Consider the following 22,586-nt stretch of genomic DNA (forward strand, 5'->3'; position numbering starts at 1 on the left):
TAATCATATATACTTTCAAACAAATATGAGTTTTCTATTTCATTCTCTCATAGCCTTTCAATAAAAGAGTCCCCACAACAAATGGCAGTGCTTTATTTAATTATTCATGATCAAGGTTTCAAAACAACATTGTTGAAACCCCACCAAAATTGTTATTGACCATTATAAAAATTATAATGGCCATCACCAGTCCTATAATGGATGATGTGAAATTATCTCATTATTAAACTAATCCATATTGACCATTACTCATATATCATAATAAGACTAATGAATAAGAATGAAAACTTCATTGTCCAAACAATTTTAATCATTACTTTATTTTATTATGGTACACACTTATTTGGAAGAAAAATTAGAATAAAGCATTGAATTTTGGGGAAAAAAATATTACTTAAGAAAGCAATATAAATGACAAACAGCAACCGTAATTTCTTCCCACTATAAAATGAACAAAAGGACAATGGTTAAATAACGGCCGTTATTTATGTATTGATTGTTCATGAGTACAGGATAACGGAACCCAGAAACATTGTAACGGTTGATTTAAGGTTATAACAGCCGTTATTTTAATATAAAACCGTAGAAACTTAAGGGACGTACTATTGTCCGAGTCTTTATTAATCTACCAGCCTCTGACTGTGCCGTTAGCCGGCGATTTCCTTCCAGTTCTTTCCACTCTCTCCCCCCTTCCCCCCCACCCCCACCCCACCCCACCCCACCCCGGGCGGCGTTCTTCCCGCCGGAGGAGATGAGCGGCGGCGGTGAGGGCCAAGAAAGCCCGGCGATCGAGAGAGCGGCAGACGCGGCGGACGAGCTCTACCGCGTCCGCGACACCTTCTTCCCCAAGGACCCGGCGGAGAAGATCTCGAGGCTCCAAGCCCTAGCCAACGCTGCTCTCAGCATCCTCGACTCCTTTCCCCCTGGTACGCTTCAAATCTTTCCTCTCCCTCTCCCTCTCAGATCTTTATCCGTTCCATTGTCATGCGCAATCCAGCGATTGACGTGTTTAGATAGTTAGATCAGTAAATAGGGTTCGTTTCTTTTTTGTTTGGTGGCTAATGTGCATAAGGTTCTGTTTGAACATCGAACGTGAAACGAAATCTTGATCATTGAACGATAAACGAAATCTTGGACGATAAATCAGGGGAAGATTCCATTTAAATTGTCGTTATTAGGTTGGCCAGGAATTGTGGTTCTGATCTTGGAATAAGGGGGCATCCACCAAGATCAAAAATTTTGTGATCTGGCAGAATTTGGGAGAAATTTAGGAGAATGCCAGATTTTAGAAATTGAAGAATTACAATACAGTTTAATGGTACTGGAACATCTTGACGAGTAGAAAAATTGACGCTATTGGGATTTTGAAGGTTTTGTTTGGAAATATAGAACAAACATTAAGTAGGATTTATTTTAAGACGTACTAACTTAATATGGAGGAAAGACATGCTTAATGAATTTATAAATTATAGTGATCAATTGCTTAATGTTAGACTGACCTGCCTTATGTTTCATTCATGGGGTTATCATGACAGTTTGTCTTTCAGTATTCTAGTATAGCATGACTAGACAGGGTGTTTGAGAAATGTCGCATCTGGTGGCCATCATCCATCACCTCCAACCACAAGTCACATGAATGTTTCCTTTTATTTTGCATTGTTGGGAATGGTGATCGTGGTAATATTTTCTTTGTTAGCAATGAAGTGACATGCGATGGATGTAGGAATTGTAATGCTAACCATTTTTAGCATTATGTGTGTCATGGATGTATCTCAGAACATCTGCAAACTTTTCTCTTCATATAAAATTGGACATTTTGGAGGGACGAGTTCAGTAAAGTGATAGATTTGTTGTCATGGAACATCAAAGTGAGATGAGTGTCTTTCTCTTGGATGTGTTGGATGATATCATTTAGACCTTTTGTCCCAAACTGTTATTTACCATTCTTTAGTTCTGCTAGATGGGACCGCACAAGATTGACGTTTCCCAAATGCAGTGTGACTTCATTGCAATCAGCTCTCTTTATCATCAAGTTGACTATTACTTGCGTATAGTGTGTTTGATGTGCTTAACTGAACTCTACACATGAAATTCGATGTGCTTAGTTGCTGTGAGGGTGCTATTGCAATTTCATAAAGTCTTTCAGAAGCAATGGGGTGTATTTATCATGTATTTTTTTTCCAAATTATTTCCCCAGAACAAAGGAAGTCGCCATCACAACGTGCAGTCTATGAATTTTTGAGGGGAAAAATACTGGATGCGTTTCCTGATTATCGCAAAGAAGCAGAAGACCATTTGTCAAAAGCTGTACATTACAGGGAATCCTTTTTTCAGTAGCATCTTTGTAAGCTGTGACTATGTTTTGAAATCAGTGGTTAATTGTTTCAGGTCAAGTTGAATCCATCTCTTGCAGATGCGTGGTTATGCTTAGGTAATTGCATTTGGAAGAAGGGAGATCTGCCTTCAGCAAGGAACTGTTTTTCTTTAGCACTAAGCAAGGTAATTTAAAATCAAGATACCTTACTCTTCGGAACTTTGGTTGAATCTACTACTTATATAGTTCGGTATTCAAAAATTGTGTACTGTGACTATACAAAAATTTTGTAGGGTACAAACAAGAAACTACTTTGTCAGCTGTCAATGCTTGAAAGAAAGATGGCTCAAGGTGAGGAAAATGCATTGATATTACAATTCTTTTACACATTTCAAGTTCCTAACTTATTTGAGCTAAATGTACTGAGAATATAGTTTGGAATTTGAATCGGAACTCTAAAAGCAGAAGCGAAAATTTCAGTTTTGACTGTAATCCCATGATTCTTAGCTTCAGAGAAACTCATTGTATATTTGAGCTTTTTTTTTTGCCAATTTTTAACCTCTTCTTTATTTCTTTCAATCTTGGAAGCATTTTCTGGAGATCAAATTTAGATTCTGTGTATTGGGAAGATTTTTAGAAGCATGGCAACATGACATCGAATTTTCACAGGCATATATAGAATGTCTTCTATTAGATTGACATCAAACTATAAAATGCTATCTTATACTTTGAATAGTGTTTTAACATCATTTAGTTAAGGATAATTTTCTGACTGTCTCTGCGCGTAACCATCAGAATGATACATCCAAAGGTTCAAAATACTAAAATGTGCTTTAAAACAATGTTTAAATCATTATAAATGTTTCTAGATATGGTCATTTTATTTTTTTTCTGGTTTTTTCCCAATTTTTGTTTTAATATTTCTATTTTCCAAAATTTTCGAGAAAGTGCTGATCTGGAGCTGAAACCAACATTTGTTTGTCAACTAGATTAGATGGATTCCAACTGAACTTCAACTTCTACTTGGTTGATTGATTCAGGGGTAGTGCTGATGATGCAGACGTGATTTTTTGAACATTCCTTGATTCACTTCTTTCGTGCAGGACTCTTGTCTTTTCTTACTATATTTACATTAAACAGTCCTTATCGAATATTTTCCGTTATAATATGTTTAGTCTTTTTTGTGTAGGCACTGAAGATCAAGCACAATTAGTCGAAGAAAGCATTAAACATGCTAAAGAAGCAGTTATGTTGGATATCAAGGATGGGAATTCTTGGTGTAAGACTCTATTTCTACTTAAGCGAAAGAAAATATTACTTTGGAGATGTTTTAATTTGCAGGTGACACACAAGCTGTGATCAACAGTCGAACACCCTTTAGCATTGAAAGAATTATGTTGTTATACTTTAAAATCATGGATTAATGGAAACAACCTGAAGTATAAATCAGTAGTAAAATTTGCAGTCCTATAATTGATCATAGGTGCAAATTAATCTACCATGATTATTTATTTATGAAGGCATATCACAATGATAAAGTTTTATGGTGTAACTACCGTGCTGCATATTTCTCATGCTACCACAAGTTTTGAGAAACAAGTTTAGGTTGCTGCCTGTTTTGGGTTCCCAAGAAACTTTAGGGGCATGTAATGCATAATAACTGTGTAGTAAAACACATGATAAATGATGCTGATTCTTACTATGATTTGCTAGAAATCCTGTTTACATGGTTCTGTATGTGTTCATCTCCTGGAGATCTTGAATATTGGTTTGTTAATATAAATCAGATTCAAGAAGTGTTGTATGGATTGATACCGGGAATGCTTTAAAGGTATACTAATACTGCATATATAACATTGTATCAATATCCTTATAGGGATAACAAGTATAAGAAAAGAAAAGAATGAATGCAGAAAAACTAGAGGAGACACAGATTGGGTGCGAAGGTAAACACGGAAAGAGACAAGAAGAGGGCCACATGGATTTGTGAACATTGTGGTCCTGTATCTGCAGGATCAGACTCTTTCAAGAGAAATAGAAGAGATGCAGCAACATAATAACTGAAAATTTGTCTAGCAGGGGACCTATAACATAGCTTAGTTACAAGCAAGGAATGCGGAACCATCTCGAACCGGACAATTCCACCCATTCTGAGCCGTACCGGTGGCTTACTAGTACTGCGCCGGCGTAGAAAACGGTTCGCTGCCGGAGACAGAAGAAAAGAAAGAGAGCGAGCGGAGGAGAGAGGGAAAAGGAGTGGCGGCGGACGCCCATGGGGGGCAGCGGAGGTGGCTCGGCCTCCTCTGCGGCCTCCGCCGGCTCCTCGTGGCTCTCCACCGGCGTCCGCCGCCGCCCCTTCTCCTTTCTTCCCCCGCTCACTCTTTCTTTCTCTTCTCCTTCTCCAGCTCTGGCAGGTTTTTTTCTCTTGATACGAGCCCGGCATGGCCTGTACCGACTCGTGCTGCCGGACAACCGGTATGGTGCCCGGTACCGGTCCAGTATACCTTAGTTGCAAGAAACCCAATCATTAATAAGTGGGCTTGAAACAAGGATATGAGGGACCATATGTACCATACTTACCATATAGTACATATTACGTTGTGGAGTTATTCAAACGGCGGCAATATAACATTAACTGCATTTATATGATTGGATATATTTAACGTATTTAGAGTTTGGTTTTTTTCTATGGTGGGAGAATTTCTCTTTTCCAAAAACTCCTCTAATCTTTTCTTCTGCACTAAAATTGAGTCATGTTGATTTTTTAGCTGAGTGAGTTAGGTCAAAAACATGCGTATATATTAATTGGAAATTTGATCGTATGGTAAGCATTATTATTAATAAACATCATGAATAAAATTCAATTCATCTTATTAATTGTTCAATTGAGATAGTCCAACTGAAGACTCGGTGGTGAATTTTGGTATGGTGGAATGCATGCCTATAGAGCATGGAAATAGATGCATGGTAGGGATCTTTGCATGGCTTGGATATCCAGTTTGACCGATCTTGGAAAAAAAAGAAGATATGATATAGCTAGGATACAATAATATGTAAAAAAGAATCCATGAACATAATGATTGTCCCAATAACAAAAGTCCATACTCCATTCAAATTTTAAGTCAACACTCACAAACTCCATTGCATGAAAGAGGGGTCGTCCAATTGTCCAATTGGAAGAACATGCGACCCCTCTTTTTCTTATTATTATGCCAATTCTGTCTTTGAGCCACTGGTATTGTCATCAGATTATACTTGAAACCAAGGTTCGCTATATCAATGCGTACTATCTTGTACCGATCATACTGACACATCAGGAAAGGAAGGAGCGTTTTGATCGATGATGCACTTTGAAAATTAACATGCAAATTGAAGTAAATTGGATTGAAGAATTCTTCACTTGATGAAGAAAATTCTCGCAAAAAATTTTATTAATATGTCAAAAAGCTACCCTTACAATGTATTAGACCTATATTTATAGGACATGATCCCCTAACCCTAATTCGGGCATTAAACCTGATATAAAATTATACTCGGAATAGGACTCGACAATGAGAAAACTTGCTAGAATTAATCTACTACAAATATGGAAACTTAGCTAAAATTCGATATCGTCTCTAGTACTCGCTTGCGAATTTGGTGGCTCCTATGATGCTTGGCATGGTCTAGCTAGTTATAGTACCTGATGGTTGCACCTTGTGTTGCATTACGTACGATACTGGTACCGAACCGAGACTCGATAAGGAGATCGTACTGAGTTTCGATACGCCGAACTAACTCCCATGCTGAGCATACCGACATTGTACTAGGATGATATTGGTATGGAGTCTGGTACCAGGATGGTGAACTTTATTTCAAATATTGTCGTTTTCCATTCCCAATGTCCTTCTCAACTTTCTTTTTTTTCCTCTTTTATTTTCTAACTTTTCTCTTATATCTCCACCCGATTCTCATCTCCTCTCTTAGCTGTTTGAGAATCTCTTTTCCTCTTTGCTTTTTCCCTTGAAATACAATTATGGAAAGGCATGCTGGGAAACCCTCTCCTCGCAATTTTTTTCTCCTCAGGGTATGTTGATTGCTTGGAAAAGGCCCTTCCGGTTATTTGGAGATATTCATGTTTCCCAGCTGCTTGGACAGTGGGAATGTGAAGGCGAGTTCTACAAATTTGGCTAAACTATAAAACCAGAAAATTATTCTTGTCCTTTCCTAGCGAAACCTATTCTTTGTCCTTATCAAAAGATTTCTTAACAGCCAAGAAAACTTTATACTGCTATTCCACAAAGGCATGCATGCTTCAAATTGGCAAGGTACATAATCCATTCATATCTTAGTTGTTTGTTCCTTTCCTTCTCATTCCTTTCCCCTTCTCCATCTCCTACCGTCACTATTCTTCAATTTGTCTCTTCATCTATTTTTTCTTGTCTCTTGTAAGTTGGGCAAATTTTTTTCTATACATTGACTACACTTTTACCTTTCAACTTAGACTCTTTAAGCGAATTAATAGAGATACCCCTTGTTGTTATATGATCTGTTTGTAGAAAAACCATTTTACCGCCTTTGATCAATTTGAGTTTCAGTTTTGTGAAGATTGTAGACCTGAATTGCGATTCTTGTTTGCTAAATTCTTATAAATTTCATCTTTCTTTTCGTATCTGCATTGATCTGGATTTCTTTTGCCAATTGGATATATCATTTTTTCAGTTTCTAATACCTGTTTTTCTCCTAAAGTTACCCAAAGCTAGTCTTAAAACCCTAGACTGCATGACTTTTTATTCCTCCACATTCTGATCAACTAAACATTGTCGCTTATGGCCGGTTGATGGTTTGGTGGTTCACACTTGTGGTTGTTTATTACCCAACATCCCAATTCATTACATTTTCTCATTCACCTTACGATTTGTGGCTTTTAGCACTTGTTAGTACACATACAGGCGATCCATTTTGTTTTTGGTCTCTCATAACTGGTGTTGATATTGCTGTGCCACATCATTCTCTAGGATTTAAGTTGTGATATTGCATTCCAATATATTTGCATTTTGCTGACATAACCCTTCTTTTTCAAAAAAAGGTTTGTTTCTTTGCTCATTTTGAGGTTACACCAATTCAGATTGGGTTCAACAACAGGATCACCGAGCATTTTATCAAGCTCAAGAAGGAGTGGCAGATATTATCTATCTACTATATACTTCTCTTTCAAAGGAGTTGAAGTTCTAAGTTCTTATTTTTTTTAAAAAAAAAATGATGCATATTGAATGATGCTCTAACTTTTGTGAGAGTTTTTACTTTGTATTAGGATATGAATTGCCAAGAGCTCCTAGTTCTTGATATTCTGTTACTTTTCTCATTCTCCATTTCATGCCATTTGCCTGAGTATCACAAGCAAATTAATTTCTTCAATACAATTGACTCATATTCTTACGGTGATGTTTCATCTTCTTGGCAGATAATCTTGGAAATGCATGCCTCACAAGTTTTTTTGTAACTGGAGCATGGGACCACAATAAGCTTCAGCAATCACTGAAAGCTTATCAAAATGCTGTAAGAGTGAAAGCATTGAAGTCTATTCTATAATATTATTGGCTTTTGTAAATAGTTTTGAGGGACCTTTCATCTGTTAAATCTAATTTGTTTTCTTCATGAAACCAAAGATGGCTGGAAATTCTGCTAGACTACTGATTCTTTACTGGAACATGTTCTCCTCAGCTGATTTAGTAAGCAAAGAGTTGGTTCTTATTATGATTATATATTTCAGGAGAAGGATGAACTGATGAAATCTAATCCAGACCTGTACTTCAATTGTGCTACTGTAAGTTTTGCATAACTCAGTGGCTGCTTCTAAACTAAAATTTTAGAATGCCAATTTCCACGCTACAATCTTAGTTATGACTATATTTGTCCAGAATTTTGAATGTTTAAAAAATTTATGTCCATTGGCATGGTGTAGAAAATTATTTATTTATTTATTTTTCTGATCTGATTTAGGCGAACAAGTATTTAGAAAACTATGAAAGGTCTCTTCATGGATTTGAATCTGCTGCTCTGAAGGATCCTAGCCTCAATGCTGATGAGGAAGTACAAAAGATCATCAGTCTTCTCGACAAGATAGAGAGTTCGATGAAGGTAACCCATATTTATACTAAAACATCATTCTTCATAACAAGAGGAGGATGACTGTTGTACTCAGTTTTATGTTTAAAATTGCCAGTAAGATTGTCTTTTTGGAACAGAGGGAAAAGATGAAGTTAAATGCGCCACATGGGGAAGCTAAAGTATGACAAGCAGGCAATTGTTAAGAATTGTAAAAATTATTGAACAAAATATAGAGGTTGTCACTTGAGATGAGTAATTGCTTAATTTAAAAATAGGGATCTTAAACATAAATAATAAACTTTTTGCATTGATCAGGATCCACATATGATTCAACTTTGTCTTTTACATCCTTTTCTTGAGGCCATAGCCTTTCAAAATGAAAAATATATTCAACCTTTCTCCCCTTATTTCGGTTTGAGTATTATTTTCTGTTACTTTTTGTGCTCCGAAAAATCTGAATTCAAAGTCTCTTTCCCCTCGTACCTCCTCTTGATCCATGTTGCATATGACTGAACCATCTTTATCTAATAACTATTTTCCTTGTCCCATGACATCATATTTTGTGGTTGTCACTCTTGATCTTTGGTCTTATTTTTTTTATTGTTCCTGCTCCTTGAAACCTGAATTCAAAGTATCTTTTCACTGGTACTGTTCTTGACCAATGTTGCATATGACCGAACCATCTTTATCTAATAAGTATTTTCCATGACATCATATTTTATGGGGGTCACTCTTGATCTTTGTTCTGTATTTTATTTCTTTTCTTGCTTAGTTTTTGACATAGTCAGGTTAACATCATCATCTTGACTGTTTTTTCATATATCATAGTCACTCTTCACATACCAACATTCTCATCTATAGAATAAAATTGGCATTATGGTTATCATATGGAACTTCTAACACAATAGGAAAAAGGAAGAAAGGAGATTTGATCGATGAGGTTATGTTTTGAAGATCAAGATGCTAATAGAAGAAAACTAGATTGAATAATTCTTTACTTGATAAAAGAAATTCTCTCGAAAATTTTTTTATTAATATTTCAAAGGCTGTCTGTTACAATGTATCACATACATATTTTCAGGATTTGATATGCTAACCCTAATTCAAGCATTAAACTCGGTGTAGAATCATACTTGAAATAGCACTCGACAATAAGAAAACATATTAGAATTATTCTATTACAAATATGAAAATGTAACTAAAATTTGATACTGTTCCTAATGGAAAATTTATAAAAAAGTCTGCTGGCTCCTTCGACGCTTGGCATGGTCTAGTTGGTCATAGTATATGTTAGTTGTACCTTATGCTGCATCAACTTCCCTCTTAAGTTTTCGTGGTATAGAACAATTACAAGACACTTTAAAAGCACACTCATGCTAATGCTATCCTGCTTTAGTACTTGTACGGATATACCTTGTCTATCATGCCATCATGTATAAATGGTTCAGCAGCAACTTAGGAGTGTCTCTATTTCTAAATCTTAGCTGCATGCCTGCATCCTTGGTTAAGCAGAGTTTCAGCCCATTATTCTAGTTGGATCAAGTTTGGTGGGGTTGGGTTAGATCATGTTAGGCTGGGGACTAGGTTGGGTTAAACTTCTACCTATATTTATAATGCATATTAAAAATTGCGCTATATACAAATATTACACATTAAATTATTTTGTAGAAAGAAATGTATAATTCAGGTTAGTTTGGTTGGGTGGGTTGGGCATGGTTCATGTTATCTGAGCCTTCAGCTGAAACTCACCTGAACCAAGATCCAGCTAACCTTTGTCTGACAAACCTTACCAAATTAGGTATGCATTGCTTCAACCATTCCAAATGGTATCTTGGATTCACTAGGTGGTCTGAACCAGGTCGCATATCTACTTTCAATTCTTGTTTACCAAACACAAATTTTATGACTTGGTGCTTCTATTTAAGTGCTTGGAAAGCTCTTCCATAATCAGCTTTGTTAATATGCATATGTGGTTCTGTAGCCATTTGTATTTGTTTAGCCTCTTCTGTATCTGGAGAACCATTTACTGATATAGTGTGGTTTCAAGTAAGCCCTGCAAAAACCTGTGATACCAATTTGCATGGCTGACTTCAGACACATGATTTCTTGTCACAAGGCACCCCCATGACTCTTTTAAAATAGTCTAATACCATGCTTAAAGAATCTTTTGCTATGTCTTTCTACCATCTCAGCTTGTTAATATAGGCATTAAAAGCCTAATGTAATAACTTTTGCTCTGAAATAAAAGCTTTTGCCTAAACCATACCTTAGTTTCATTCGATTTATAAACATTTATGATGTGTATATCAATATGTCTATCATTTTATCTCATCTACCACATGTAAGCATTGCCTATCTATGCATCTTGTAGAAGCAAATTATGCTCTCTGCACATTGGGTAGTAAGTGCCATTTGATCTCGCACCAGCTGGCAAATGACGATCCAATATAAAAGTTGTTTTGAACCCCAAAAGTCTGTCTAGAAGCATTAGACTGTTCTCATGGCATGACATATTAAACCTCATTTGAGTAACATGGAAATCATATGCATAGAATTCCTGGGCTCTTTATGATGTTTCCTATGTGTTTTTGAAATCTAAGTCATTAAGGGTTTGGATGCATGACAGATTAAGGCAACTTCGTACTTGCATATTTGGTATGTTAACACTTAGTTTGATCTGAAAATTGTGTTAGTGGCTTACCTTCGTAGTTGACATAACTAATCTATTGTCACTCCAAATCTCTGTGTTTTTTTCAAAATTGTAAATTGTTAATGGTGAATGTTCCAAAGCACATGATGTGTTAGAGATGAATGATGACCTTCCAGATTTTCCATTATCATGTGCATCCTTTTGAAAGTCTTTACTTAGAATGTTGAACTTTATGTTGACCTTTGATGCAACATCCACCCATTTATCTGAGTCCTAGCCTTTGCAATGGAAAATAATGTTCTAGTTTCTAGGTCCTAGCCCTTCCTAAGCAGCAAAAGAACTCATAATTTCTAAAAGCCCTTAATGAAAATAGGAAAAGTCATAAAATTCATGAGTTCTTAAAATTTGAGTTTAGCAAGCTATATTAGGGCCCGACGATTTATGTATTTTGATTTACCAGTTTATCCGAAAACTTAAGCTATGAGGAAAGGGTCAACAATGTATATCAGGTTTAACACCCCCTCACCTTTACATGCAACCTGGACCACACATGTTGAGAGATAATAGAATCAAGATAGACTAGAATCAAGATAACAGATAACTGAGATAATTAAATAAATAACTGAACTCTAGAGGATTCAGACTTATGAACTTCAATAAGCCCAAGCTTCGGTACAATGTTGACTAACCAATTGATCCCCAAAACTTAAGCTAATAGGGAAAGGATCAATGATGTATATTAGGCTTGACAACACAAAATGATAATTTCTTTGTCTGGAGGGGTTTTTATTTTAATTTTGTAATTTTAGATCTTTTCTTAGGTAGACCACTGATAGCTTTCCAATATCTTTTATTTTATTATTTTCAAAGACATGCTGTATATGCATCACCTAGATGGTGCTTCCTGTTGCAATTTGAGTCTCATTTTTCTAGTTCAAGTGCACCTCCTTGCAAGGGCAGTTGCATGGTGGACGTTGATATGTGCTTTATGTCATTACATCCAGTCATGGACTGACATTTGTAGTATCACCAAATATATTGAGTCATTGACTCATAAATGCCCATCCTATAAGAAAAATAAGGGCCTGTTTAGCTTCTAGTAATACTCATGTTATCTCGTATTAATGTCCAGAATCTGGTTAAGTTAGAGGTGCTTGTTAGTTACTAGCAAGCGCTCACATTCCCTTAGCAGATGATAACCACTCAAATATGCTGCCTGAATATGAAGATGCATGTCGTTGCTGTAGCTGTTAGACACCCTGACAGCAAATTATAGAAGATAGATGCATAGGCAATATTTCGAACTCACCGAACCTTCTCAAAGACTCCTTTTGCACTGATAACACAATTCATCACCGTCCTTCTCACAAGAAGGCAAACGGATACGATGGCAAATCAGTGGGTATCCAATTGGTGTTCAGTCAGGGGTATGTGATTGATTTAAAAGAAATGCATTTATGTTTCAATTCGACGTTTGTAAAGAAGGATTCTGATTTAGTTGGCGCATCGAAACAAGTTTTTATGTCTGCTGCCATGGAAACCGGGAGGGAAAATGCAACCTGTAATGTGATCTTTTAAGTTAATATTTTTGAGATAGATCGAGCATAAAATAAACTTAAAATATTTGATTTTTTTATGAGAAATTGATAATTGACTTTGTGCTACTCTATATTATTTTAGTAATCTATTTCATTGTCATTTAAAATATTTGATGAAGAATGATATAAGTTGGAAGAGTAACATATATGGTGTGAGACTATCATCAAATTGCTTTACATAAAGCATGGAGCATCCATTTATGCATACATGGATAATTTCAACTTAAAGGAATTTCTACAGTTCTTTAAATGAGAACATTTGAAAGCTGTTGTTTTATAGTCGCCTGCTTGTAAATGTCAAATACCTTCATTTTTTTTCCCTTCTTTGAAATGAAAATTTTGAAAAGAGCAAATGCTTGTGTTGCTAGCAAGCGTACCGGCCTTGTGACATCACTTTGTCTAAGAGGACATCTTTTTCCTTCTTGTCACTCTGTTTAAGAGCGCAAGAAACTAAAATAATGGCAATATGATGCATTGCACAAGGAGCCTATGTGTAGCATGTTAGTTTTCTTGCTTTCATTTTGTGGTCTTTATACATCAGAACATGGTAAATTCATTGACCAGCTGTAAGGAAAAAGATTACACCATGTGATTTAGTTGTCTCAATTTTTCCTTGATATGAGTTGTATTCTTTATTTGGAAAGTTCATTCTGTTACTGTTTTAAGTGCAAGGTTCCTTAAATGCTCTTATATAATACTCTTACAGTGTATTCTGTTCCTCTTAGATTGGTTTCTATAAGACTGCATTGGCTTATTAATTGTCCTGATATATGCAATCTTAAGTCTTGTTCTCACAGTTGCATCTTTTCCTTACGATCATAATTTTGTAGGGGCAGATCAGAGCGAAACGACTAGCATCTTTAGTGTCATCCTTAGGTGAAGTTAAATGTATGGATCCTTCAGGCCTTACTCTTTGACAAATTTGTAATCTTTCAAAAAAAAAAAAAAAGTTGTTATGTTTATTCTTCTATTTTAAGTGAAAATGCACAGAAAAGCCACAATTAATATCCTTTCGGAGGGCCTGAACAAAGCAGTAGCTATTGTTGGGAAGGTGCTCATCTTCATAAAGCATGACAATATAGCTCCACTGTAAGTCCTTCTAAACTATAAGAACTTATTTTTATGAGTTTCTTATGTTATCTATGAATTGACTTCCAGATCGTCTAATAAAACCTCAATTAACAGTTTAGTAGTAAGTCATGGTTATTGTTCTATTATAAGTTTGTAAAATGTACGGAAAGCTTAAGGAGAAACAAGTCTTCCACTAGGTCTATTATTTATGCCCATTTTTAATTCTATAAGAGGGTAGATAGAAATGTGATTAAAACCAAGATGATAAGGCAGTGATATGTAAGTGATATTTTGTCATCTGCAAGCCAAAAAAGAGATATGCTTCATCGATATGGATCATTTTATTTCTGATAGAAAAAGGGAAGGAGGGATACTTGATGGATGCAAGTCACAGTATATGATTTTGGGATCTTACAAAGACCAAGAATATCGGCTGTAGACTGAAACAGATGCCTAACAGAGTCCGTGGAAATGGTGGTTCATTTAATTTTGCTTTCTTAGAAGATTCAAATAAAAAATGTGAAGAATGTGCTATTTTTTTCACATTATGCTACTATAAATAATGACCATAAGCGCTGTTCCATCTAACGAAGTGCAGCTTTATGAAGCCTACTTGTTATGTCCTTGGAACTATATTACACATTTAAGAAGGAAAAATTTGTTATTTTGATGACTTTTCAGGTATTACTTAGCATGCGACTTGGATCAAACTTTTTTCATTCTCTCTGTGTATGGGCTACATAGTGATGCGGTAAGGATTATGCTTAGCATTATAACATTTTTTTACACGATCTCTTGGTTGCATGCTTTAAAATTAAATAATTATTTGTTATCTTCAAAGAAATTTTCTAAATGTTGGCGCTTTCTTTTTTGCTTCCCATCCCTTTATGGAAAACTACTAGAACAGTCAATCCACATAGATGCGAAATTGTCCTGTGTGTGTTAGGAGCCATCCTTGTAATTCGGAGAATAAAAATTAAAAACCAAGCTCCTAGATATACTTAAAAAATTAAGTAATAATTCCAAAATAATGTTACAAAGAACCATAGTTCATATTATTCATTATTAGTTTTGAATAAAATTGGTCGAAACCACTGGAATTGGGCCAAAGATGAACACTTCCACTAAAATTGGCTGAAATTAATCATTTTTGGCCGACACTTAAGACCTTTCTTTAGTCTAGTTTGGCATTATTGTAAATAGTAGAGCTTTTGTCTAAAGAGCTTTGGGCAGTACAACTTTCGCTAGTAGAGCTTTTAATAAAAAGCCGTTTGCTGTTTAGTAACAACATTCCTAAAGTACCTTATAATTTTAACATTTATTTGATAATCAAATTAAGAAAGTGCTTTTAGTATTAAAAAAATGACAATAAAGAATATTACATAGCACTTTTAATTATCTAACTATTTGTACTATCAAAATTTATTATTATAAAATATTAATTTATAAATTTTGATATTTAATCAAAACAATATGATAAATAATAAATTTTAAAGTTTATCAAAAAAGATAACAATAATTTTATAATACTATTATATATTAAATTGTTATAATATAATAATATGATATTATTATTTTAATGCATTATGAAAGTACTAAATTATAACATTATTATAGTATAATAATATTATATATTACAATATGATTATAATATAATTGTAATTTTACAATAATATAATATTGTTATAGTATAATATAATGTAATATAATTTTATAATAATATTATTGTATTATATTATATTGCACTATCAAAGTGTTGCTAAATTATTACATTATTTTAAATTAATTTTTAAAACATTCATTGCTTGGACTCGGACCTAGGTCATCAGTCTAAAAAAAGCTTCACGACACACCTCAAGTAGAGCTTTTGTTCAAATGCTTCAAATTGGAGCTTTTTCCTAGTAGACCTTTTTCAGCTTTTGAAGGAGCTGGAAAGCTATTTCAAAATTTTTACTAAATACCTCGAATCCCTCCCCCCCCCCCCCCCCCCCCCAACAAAAAAAAAAAAAAAAAAAAAGAAGCAATGCTAAACATGGCCTTTGTCACTAATGACAATCACTATTGCCGTTATACATTGTTTTTTCCCATATATTTCTGGCTTCATTTTTATTTTTATCATTTGATTCTCTATGTTCTTTGGATTAGTTTTTTATTTTTAAATCTTTCCATTTTTTCTTCTCATGGAAATTACCGATTAATATTGATAATGTTTGATCCTATTGGTGCAACTCATACAACTAACCTAAAGCTTTTCTTACAATAGATAAAAGAAGGAGATCGGGTAACATTGCTGGAACCATATAAGCGGGTGATTGATTTTTCATGGAAGGGAAAAGTATGCTTTCTTATTTCTCCAGCCATTTATCATTTTTGTATTCTTCCAAATACCTTTCAAGTCCTCAAAAGCATCGTTTTAACTTGCAGCTAGGGATTTCTTGTCAATATTTGGTAGGATTCTCAATAGTTAGAATGAAATCATGCTATAAGGATATTTGGGAACTATTCTTCTAACCAAGGTCCGCCGTACCAGTACCGGTCGGCATACCGGTGGCGGGCCGGACCGGTACGGTACCGGTCCGGTCCGGTACGTACCGGCCGGTATCGGTACAGTACCGGCCGGTACCGCGAGCCAAAAATCACAGCACCTCGCGCTGTGGTTCATAAAAAAAAAAAAATTCGTACCGGTGCGAACCGGTACCGGCCGGTTCGCACAAGAAAACTGGAGATACCGGTTTTCTTGTGGTTTCGGTACCGGTCTAGGACCAGACCGGTACATACCGGCCGGTATGGGCCGGTACGGCATTCCATGCTTCTAACAGTTGTTTTATGAGATGTAAGGTGGAAGTTAGTGTGGTGAAGTTGTTCATGAACTCCAATAATTGTGTTTTGAACATACTGTAGATTAAGTAATTAAATTAAGAGATTTTTGAATGTTAATGCAGAGAACTATGTTGATTTTCATTTAGCATGTTTTATAGGTATATTGCTTGTATTCTTACATGGCAAATAACTTTGACTACATTCTGAAATTTCCAAGACTTTGACTCATCAAAACATTTCAGCTTGTCTTGATGGACCTAAGAAACTAGGTTACATCGTGACTGTATGACAGTTATAATAGGAATCTTATGGGCTGAAATATGAGTATTGAATTATTTAATAGATTGTCTGATAATAGTCATTTTGTATAAATGTTTAAAATGAGAATTCTGAAGACCTGAAGTGTTGGGAGCTAGGTTCTAGTGACAGAACTGGTGTCTGTCAGGTGCAGCTCCTGTCACCACCTCTTACCTTTTAAACTCTAGATCCTGGTTTCTATTTTAAGACTGTGTAAAAACATTTCAGTAGAATTTGATTTTTGTATGTGGAGTTCAAGTGATACAAGGAACTCAAAGGGGAAAGATCTCAATCGAATTATGATGGCACACTGTCTTTAGTCCCTTGAAGTGTCTTTAGTCCATTGAAGAACCTAAATCTCTAGAGTTGTTTGTGGTGAGTCGGGATAATTGAAGGAAAATTTATTTAGATGCACCAATGAAGTATACTTGCCACTTAGGAGCCATCATGGGAAGAATGTAGCTATCGTAGGTGCTCTTTTGATAATTGTACCATTTAGAAATGGGTAGAATAGGCAGAAAAACTCAGGAAGAAGTTGTTTTTTCTGGTCCTGTTTGGTAAGGAGGAATTTGGTGACTCCGAGGTTAAATATCTATGACATGGTTCAGCAGGTTTACTTTTGAATGGTGCTTTGAGAATTAAATTTGATACATGCCAGGATAACTTGGCAATGGAAACCAGCAGGGTGGTTGAGGATATAGAATGGGTCACCTGAAAGGTTAGCATGCTGGTTGCATGTTCTGAGGATGCTGGTTTTTCGAACTTGGACCTGGTTCTTAGTAATAGTGATTCTTGGGCATTCTTAATTTCATTTTCCAGTTGCCTCATCCATAACTTCTAGTTTTTCTCATAGTTTTTAAATTTTTATTTTTCTCTCATGTACTGGTTAAGAAAACAGTTAAAATTAATTACAATGTATAGCATAAATTGGATCAACAGTGATAATCAGTGACTTGGGATTCATGGCAGCCAACCCCAATTAGTTGGAAGAAAGCTTGATAAATATAATTATGATATTATATAAGTAGATTAATCTGTAACTAGAGGCATCACCTCTCCATGCTGCATCACAATGAAACCTCTATATGTATGTAGATTGATTATGTACGTAGATTAATTTAACCGAAATTGATCATACAACTATGTCATTATTAGTTCTCTCTCTTTCTTTTCCCTTCATTTTCTTTATTTCATTTATTCTTGTTCTTTTGTATGATGATGTGCAGCACTATCAATTCAAGTCAATCCGTGTGGATTTTATGGAACAAATTCTTGTGAATGAAAAGGCACCAGCTTCTCATCATGCAGTCCAAGCTTACATACATGCGCAGCACAAACCATGAACCATTATATAGTTTGTGGTTATTCTCAGTCCCATGTTTTTTGGTGTTGCATATGAATCTGTAAATCCCAACTTATAATTGGATCACACATGTTATACCAAGGTGGCCAATGTCAATATCTTTTGGTCCCTAGGCAACATTTCCTTTATTAGGAGTCTGAATGCTGTAAATTAGAACGTCCTATATTGATGTCCTATTTAAGTTCTTTTCCGTTGCCAAATATGAATCTTACTCTTCCATAGTGGTGGAAGAGAATCAATAACATTCCTCAAAATGTGTGGAACCTTCCCGTCTCTTCTCCAGCTTGAACTTGATTTGATCTTCCTATGAACATGTCCAGTAACCTGGCTCCTCTATCGGCCTCTCTCTTCAAGTTATCTCCACCCCATTTTTGCCAGATGAGATTGGTGCATGTCTTCCAATTAACTAGTCTTGATAAGCCTGAGGTAGAAGAAGTCCCCTTTCAGAAAAAGGTTCTTTTGAGTCTCAAGTTTTCTGCTCATGCAGGTCAGTGATTTGTACAAGGACATCTAGCATTGAGGTTAAGGCAGCAAGCATTGCAATAACTGAGTGAGTCTGCCACCATAAGAGAGAAAACTGCTCTTCCAAGTTGCAAGTTGTTTCATTAGTGGCAGCTGGTCGGATATAAAGTTAGCCCAAGGTAAGATAACGGTAATGAAGATTTATAAAGTATATGATTCTTTTAGCTAGTTCAGCGCTCCAAGCTTTTAGAGCTTTTCTTGTTCCTCTAATTTTGTTTACCAAGTCAATAGCTGCATTACCGGAAGAAGGAACTCTAATCCATGCTCAATTCACTACCTCCTGCACCGAAGCTTCAGAAAGCCAGTTCCTTTTGAATTTGAAAGCTCCATGAATCTTGTTGAGGAGACAGAACCACTTTAGCTTGACCAGTGCATGATTAGACCCAGTTACGGCCAAGAATTCTTGACAACATAATTGAAAGAGAGAAGGAACCTATCAAGCTTGGCCATTGATGGAGAGTATATGGTTGCTCCAAGTATAGTGTTGGCCTTTCATGGGATGTCGATCAGTTGCAATGAACGGATGCAATCTAGGAATGCCGTCATCAGAGGAAGACTGTGGATTTCCTTATAGAGCTTGGAGGTGGCACTGAAACCCCCACCAATCATCCAGGGACGAGGGAAAGAGGATCGTATAAGTTGTGAAGGTCCGAGACATTTTTTGGTAGAATCCATGAACGGTGATGGAGCATTTTTGATATCTTGCCCGGCAAGATGAAGTGTTCTTGAATTCCAAGCTACAAAGATGCCACCACAAGTATCCACTGCAGAGCTTAGATTCCTGTAATCCTGCTCCACCGCACCCTGAGTTCATGATGACATCTTTAACCGCACGTTGCTTGGCAGCATCGACAAGTCCAAAACTTTCCGAGTAAGCACGGACGTCAAAGAAAATAGTAAAAATTAACGGTAGAAATGCCTTACGTAACCGCTTAAGATTACACTCAGAAGAAGAGTGATGCAACTGCCCGTAGGCAAGGATCAAGCTAGCACAGATACAGAGAGAGAAAAGAATACAGAGAATATTGTATCGACTTATATTGACTAAGAAAAAGTAAACAAGAAACTTTCATATCTGCGAGGTCCAATTCTACAAGACTCTTTTATCTCCTAAGGTGTGAGGCAAGCCTTCTCTCTTCAAATGAGTATTCTATCTCCTTCAATGGTGCTTTTGTGACTGCCGCTTTGTAAACGATGCAGGTTAGAGCAGGTGTTGCAGCCATCTGCATAGGGGCAGATACTGTCATTGGAGTTTGAGGAGTCGAAATAGGCATTGTTCTTTGGGTCCTGTTCTCTTCAACATCATTATTTCTAGGCCGAGAGGGTGTCGGTATTCAAGGTTATATGCTAAAATCTATAACTAAAACCACTTTATTGATTATAAAGAAAAAAAAAAGCAGCAGCTTTTAAAACAATTGCCATGTGAGAGTTCAAAGAAAACTGACCAGGAGAAAGAGCGCCCATGTCGCCATCGCCCTTCTTGGTTGAGCGTGTGGACTTAGAATGAAGCGCTTCAGGCGGCTTCGGGGGTTGTATTATGGCTCCACCTAGAGATGGCCTTCTGCTTGATCCCCCAGTGGAAGTTCTAGGAAGCTTTGAAGGGCTTTGTTTGGGCCCAAAGAGTGCTTCTCGCTCAGCTATAAGTTGACCCCGACGTCTCTTCTGATCCTGAAATCATTGATATGTTCTGTTAATTCAGTGAGTCAGCACAATATGAAATTGTCAAACTGAAAAAAAAAAAGAAAAAAAGTTGTTACCCTATGTCTCTTGCGCTCTTGCTCTTTCTCCTGCCTCGTTACGGTGTACTCTTCCAGCATTGATAGAAGACGAACTTGCAAGCATAAATATTGATTCCACACTGGATTTATATAAATTAACTTGCCAAAACCATACAACAGATAACATAAGCTTACACCATCATATGTGAACTCAATCCCCCTATCTTTCTCCCACGCTGTAATTTTGGCAGCCAGAGCATTCACCATTGCTGCTCAAGGTACAAAACATTTACAAATCATGCATCATAAAATATTAATGCTAGAAAGAAATAAACTCCATAAGAGATTGAATAAGAAGTCAACCTGGAATCTTCTTGACCAAAGCATGAGCCTTTTCAGCATGCTTGAGTGTAAAGTGGGCACCCCTTACAGCACTATAGCAATTCTCATCCTACAAGCAATCATACAGACTTGTAAGCCGTTGGACTATCGAGTGCAAAGCCTGTGGCTCACACAAATGAACAAACATCCAACCCTATTGTATTCCTCCAGCCAGGACTCTTCATTGCATGCAGCTAACCATTTTTCAACCTTCTCAAGGATATCCTTCCTGCTAAAAGCTTCCTCTTCAACAGTTGAAATTTGAACCTCAATCTGCTCCGGTGCTAGAGAGGAATCAATTGCTCCTGAAACAGGTAATTGGACAAGAACAGAAGACAAAGCTGGTCATGTTAGATATATCAGGAATTTTATGTGACATCTGGAAGCACTGGCACCAAACACTGATCAAATTTTTACCGGCCTCAATAGCATCAATTGCAAATTCTGTTTCACTGTCTGCCTCTGCAACTAGATGTGTCCGACGATGGAGCTCCTCCAGTTCTGTTTTCTTCTTCAGTACTAACTCTTTCATCTTGGTAGCTTTCAGCTGTTGAAGCCCCAAAACTTCAGCCTCTACCTGCATCATAGAGGTTTTGCGGAAGTTTTGAGGCTTCAACAGCTGAAAGCTAGCAAATACATATATTGATGTTAAAGGGGGAAAGAACAAGATCTTATGTTTTCCTTTTAGCTACCTACACAGTTAATGAAGTCCAATAAAAGTGTGTTGGGCTCCTTAATTTCATGTTCTGAAGCAGCTATATTGCATGTTACATTCTGAAACAACTGTTGTTCTTCGATTGGTGTATCCATCAAATTCCAGAGTTCCAGCAGAGTGGTTGCAAGATCTTGAAGCTGCCATAGTCTGGAGTTTAAGTAACTAAAATAATCAATAGTAAAAGGTCGCTTTTCCATATCACTTACCTTCTGCATTCTCTGGATCTTGACCTCTCGCAATCTCTGTTTTGCAGTGGCCAAACTTTCAATTGAGTCATTGCTAATATTCTTTGAGCCTTCAGTCTCAACAAAACTAGGGTGTACTTCATGAACAGTCTGTTTGAAATCTGTATCTGGTACAAGACATAATGAATTCAAAGAATTCGAAAGGTCCATCACCTGCGTTAGGCGCTCAGTTTGTAGCAAAGGCAAATTGGAAATTATTTAGAAAAAAGCATATGCAATAACTGTGCTTTGTAAAATCATAACATTAGAAAGAACAATATTTCTAGATTGTTAGCTCCAACCTTCTCCTTTTGAAGGGAGTGAAGTTGTCTATGCAATTCTTCAAGCCTTCTTGTGGATAGATCGGATTCATAGATAACCATCTTGGATGGGGTATACTCTGCCGGCCTAATCTCCATCGAAGTAAATGGGAGATTAGAGATTAGAGACATGAGCGCCAAATTGGAAATATTTTGTGTTCAGAGATTAGGATGTGGCTGAGATTGTCATCAAAGTCAGAGACCAGTAGTTAAGCTTTGTTATCATAGCTCGAATAGTTGGCAAGTAAACTCCTAGAAATTTATTTACTTTCTATCTTAAAACGAAATGTTGAAATAAGATTACAAAATCCAAACTGTTTCAAGGGTTGAATGTCACGGTTTACCTGCATCAGACTGGTGGTAGAATTCCATCCGTTCACATCTTTTTTCGAATTGGTCAGGTAACCAAGAGCGCGTACAGCATGTGGTAGGAGGCCAGGGACAAAGCATAAACATCATTGGCAAAATATAGTATCGGTCCAGTTATTTTTCAGCACGGCGTC

The 22,586-nt window shown here is 36.3% G+C and overlaps 1 protein-coding gene and 1 pseudogene across 3 annotated transcripts; one reads left to right on the top strand and one right to left on the bottom strand.

Annotated features, from left to right (window-relative positions):
- The first annotated feature begins 610 nt into the window (after positions 1-610).
- Positions 611-18,466, top strand: LOC103705610 (uncharacterized). Of its 2 annotated transcripts, none has more exons than XM_008789395.6 (13): positions 611-926; positions 2,198-2,307; positions 2,389-2,499; positions 2,608-2,665; positions 3,504-3,593; positions 7,758-7,852; positions 8,067-8,120; positions 8,297-8,434; positions 13,489-13,540; positions 13,630-13,741; positions 14,405-14,474; positions 15,987-16,058; positions 18,067-18,466. In XM_008789395.6, the coding sequence occupies exons 1-13, from the start codon at positions 752-754 to the stop codon at positions 18,181-18,183; spliced, it is 1,254 nt and encodes a 417-aa protein (XP_008787617.2). In that variant the 5' UTR covers positions 611-751; the 3' UTR covers positions 18,184-18,466. The 2 variants fall into 2 exon arrangements, with proteins under 2 accessions (XP_008787617.2, XP_008787616.2); XM_008789394.6 differs by having other exon boundaries at positions 655-926; positions 13,483-13,540.
- Positions 18,467-19,470: 1,004 nt separating this feature from the next.
- Positions 19,471-22,586, bottom strand: LOC103705661 (65-kDa microtubule-associated protein 3-like; annotated as a pseudogene). Its single transcript, XR_016396110.1, has 7 exons — positions 21,746-22,586; positions 21,521-21,676; positions 21,242-21,401; positions 20,978-21,129; positions 20,807-20,894; positions 20,483-20,712; positions 19,471-20,393 (listed from the first exon to the last, which is right to left on the bottom strand). The product of XR_016396110.1 is annotated as a 65-kDa microtubule-associated protein 3-like (transcript).

Source organism: Phoenix dactylifera, chromosome 1, assembly GCF_051530095.1.
Source record: "Phoenix dactylifera cultivar Ajwa chromosome 1, Ajwa_hap1_PhDact_Kaust_v1.1, whole genome shotgun sequence".
NCBI classification, from domain to species: Eukaryota; Viridiplantae; Streptophyta; class Magnoliopsida; order Arecales; family Arecaceae; genus Phoenix; species Phoenix dactylifera.

Bases quoted from the DNA above. Each gene is read 5' to 3' on its own strand.
- LOC103705610 (XM_008789394.6), top strand. From the start codon at position 752: ATGAGCGGCGGCGGTGAGGGCCAAGAAAGCCCGGCGATCGAGAGAGCG. The intron at 8,435-13,482 runs GTAACCCATATT...ATAATTTTGTAG, and splicing joins AGATAGAGAGTTCGATGAAG to GGGCAGATCAGAGCGAAACG. The intron at 16,059-18,066 runs GTATGCTTTCTT...GATGATGTGCAG, and splicing joins ATTTTTCATGGAAGGGAAAA to CACTATCAATTCAAGTCAAT.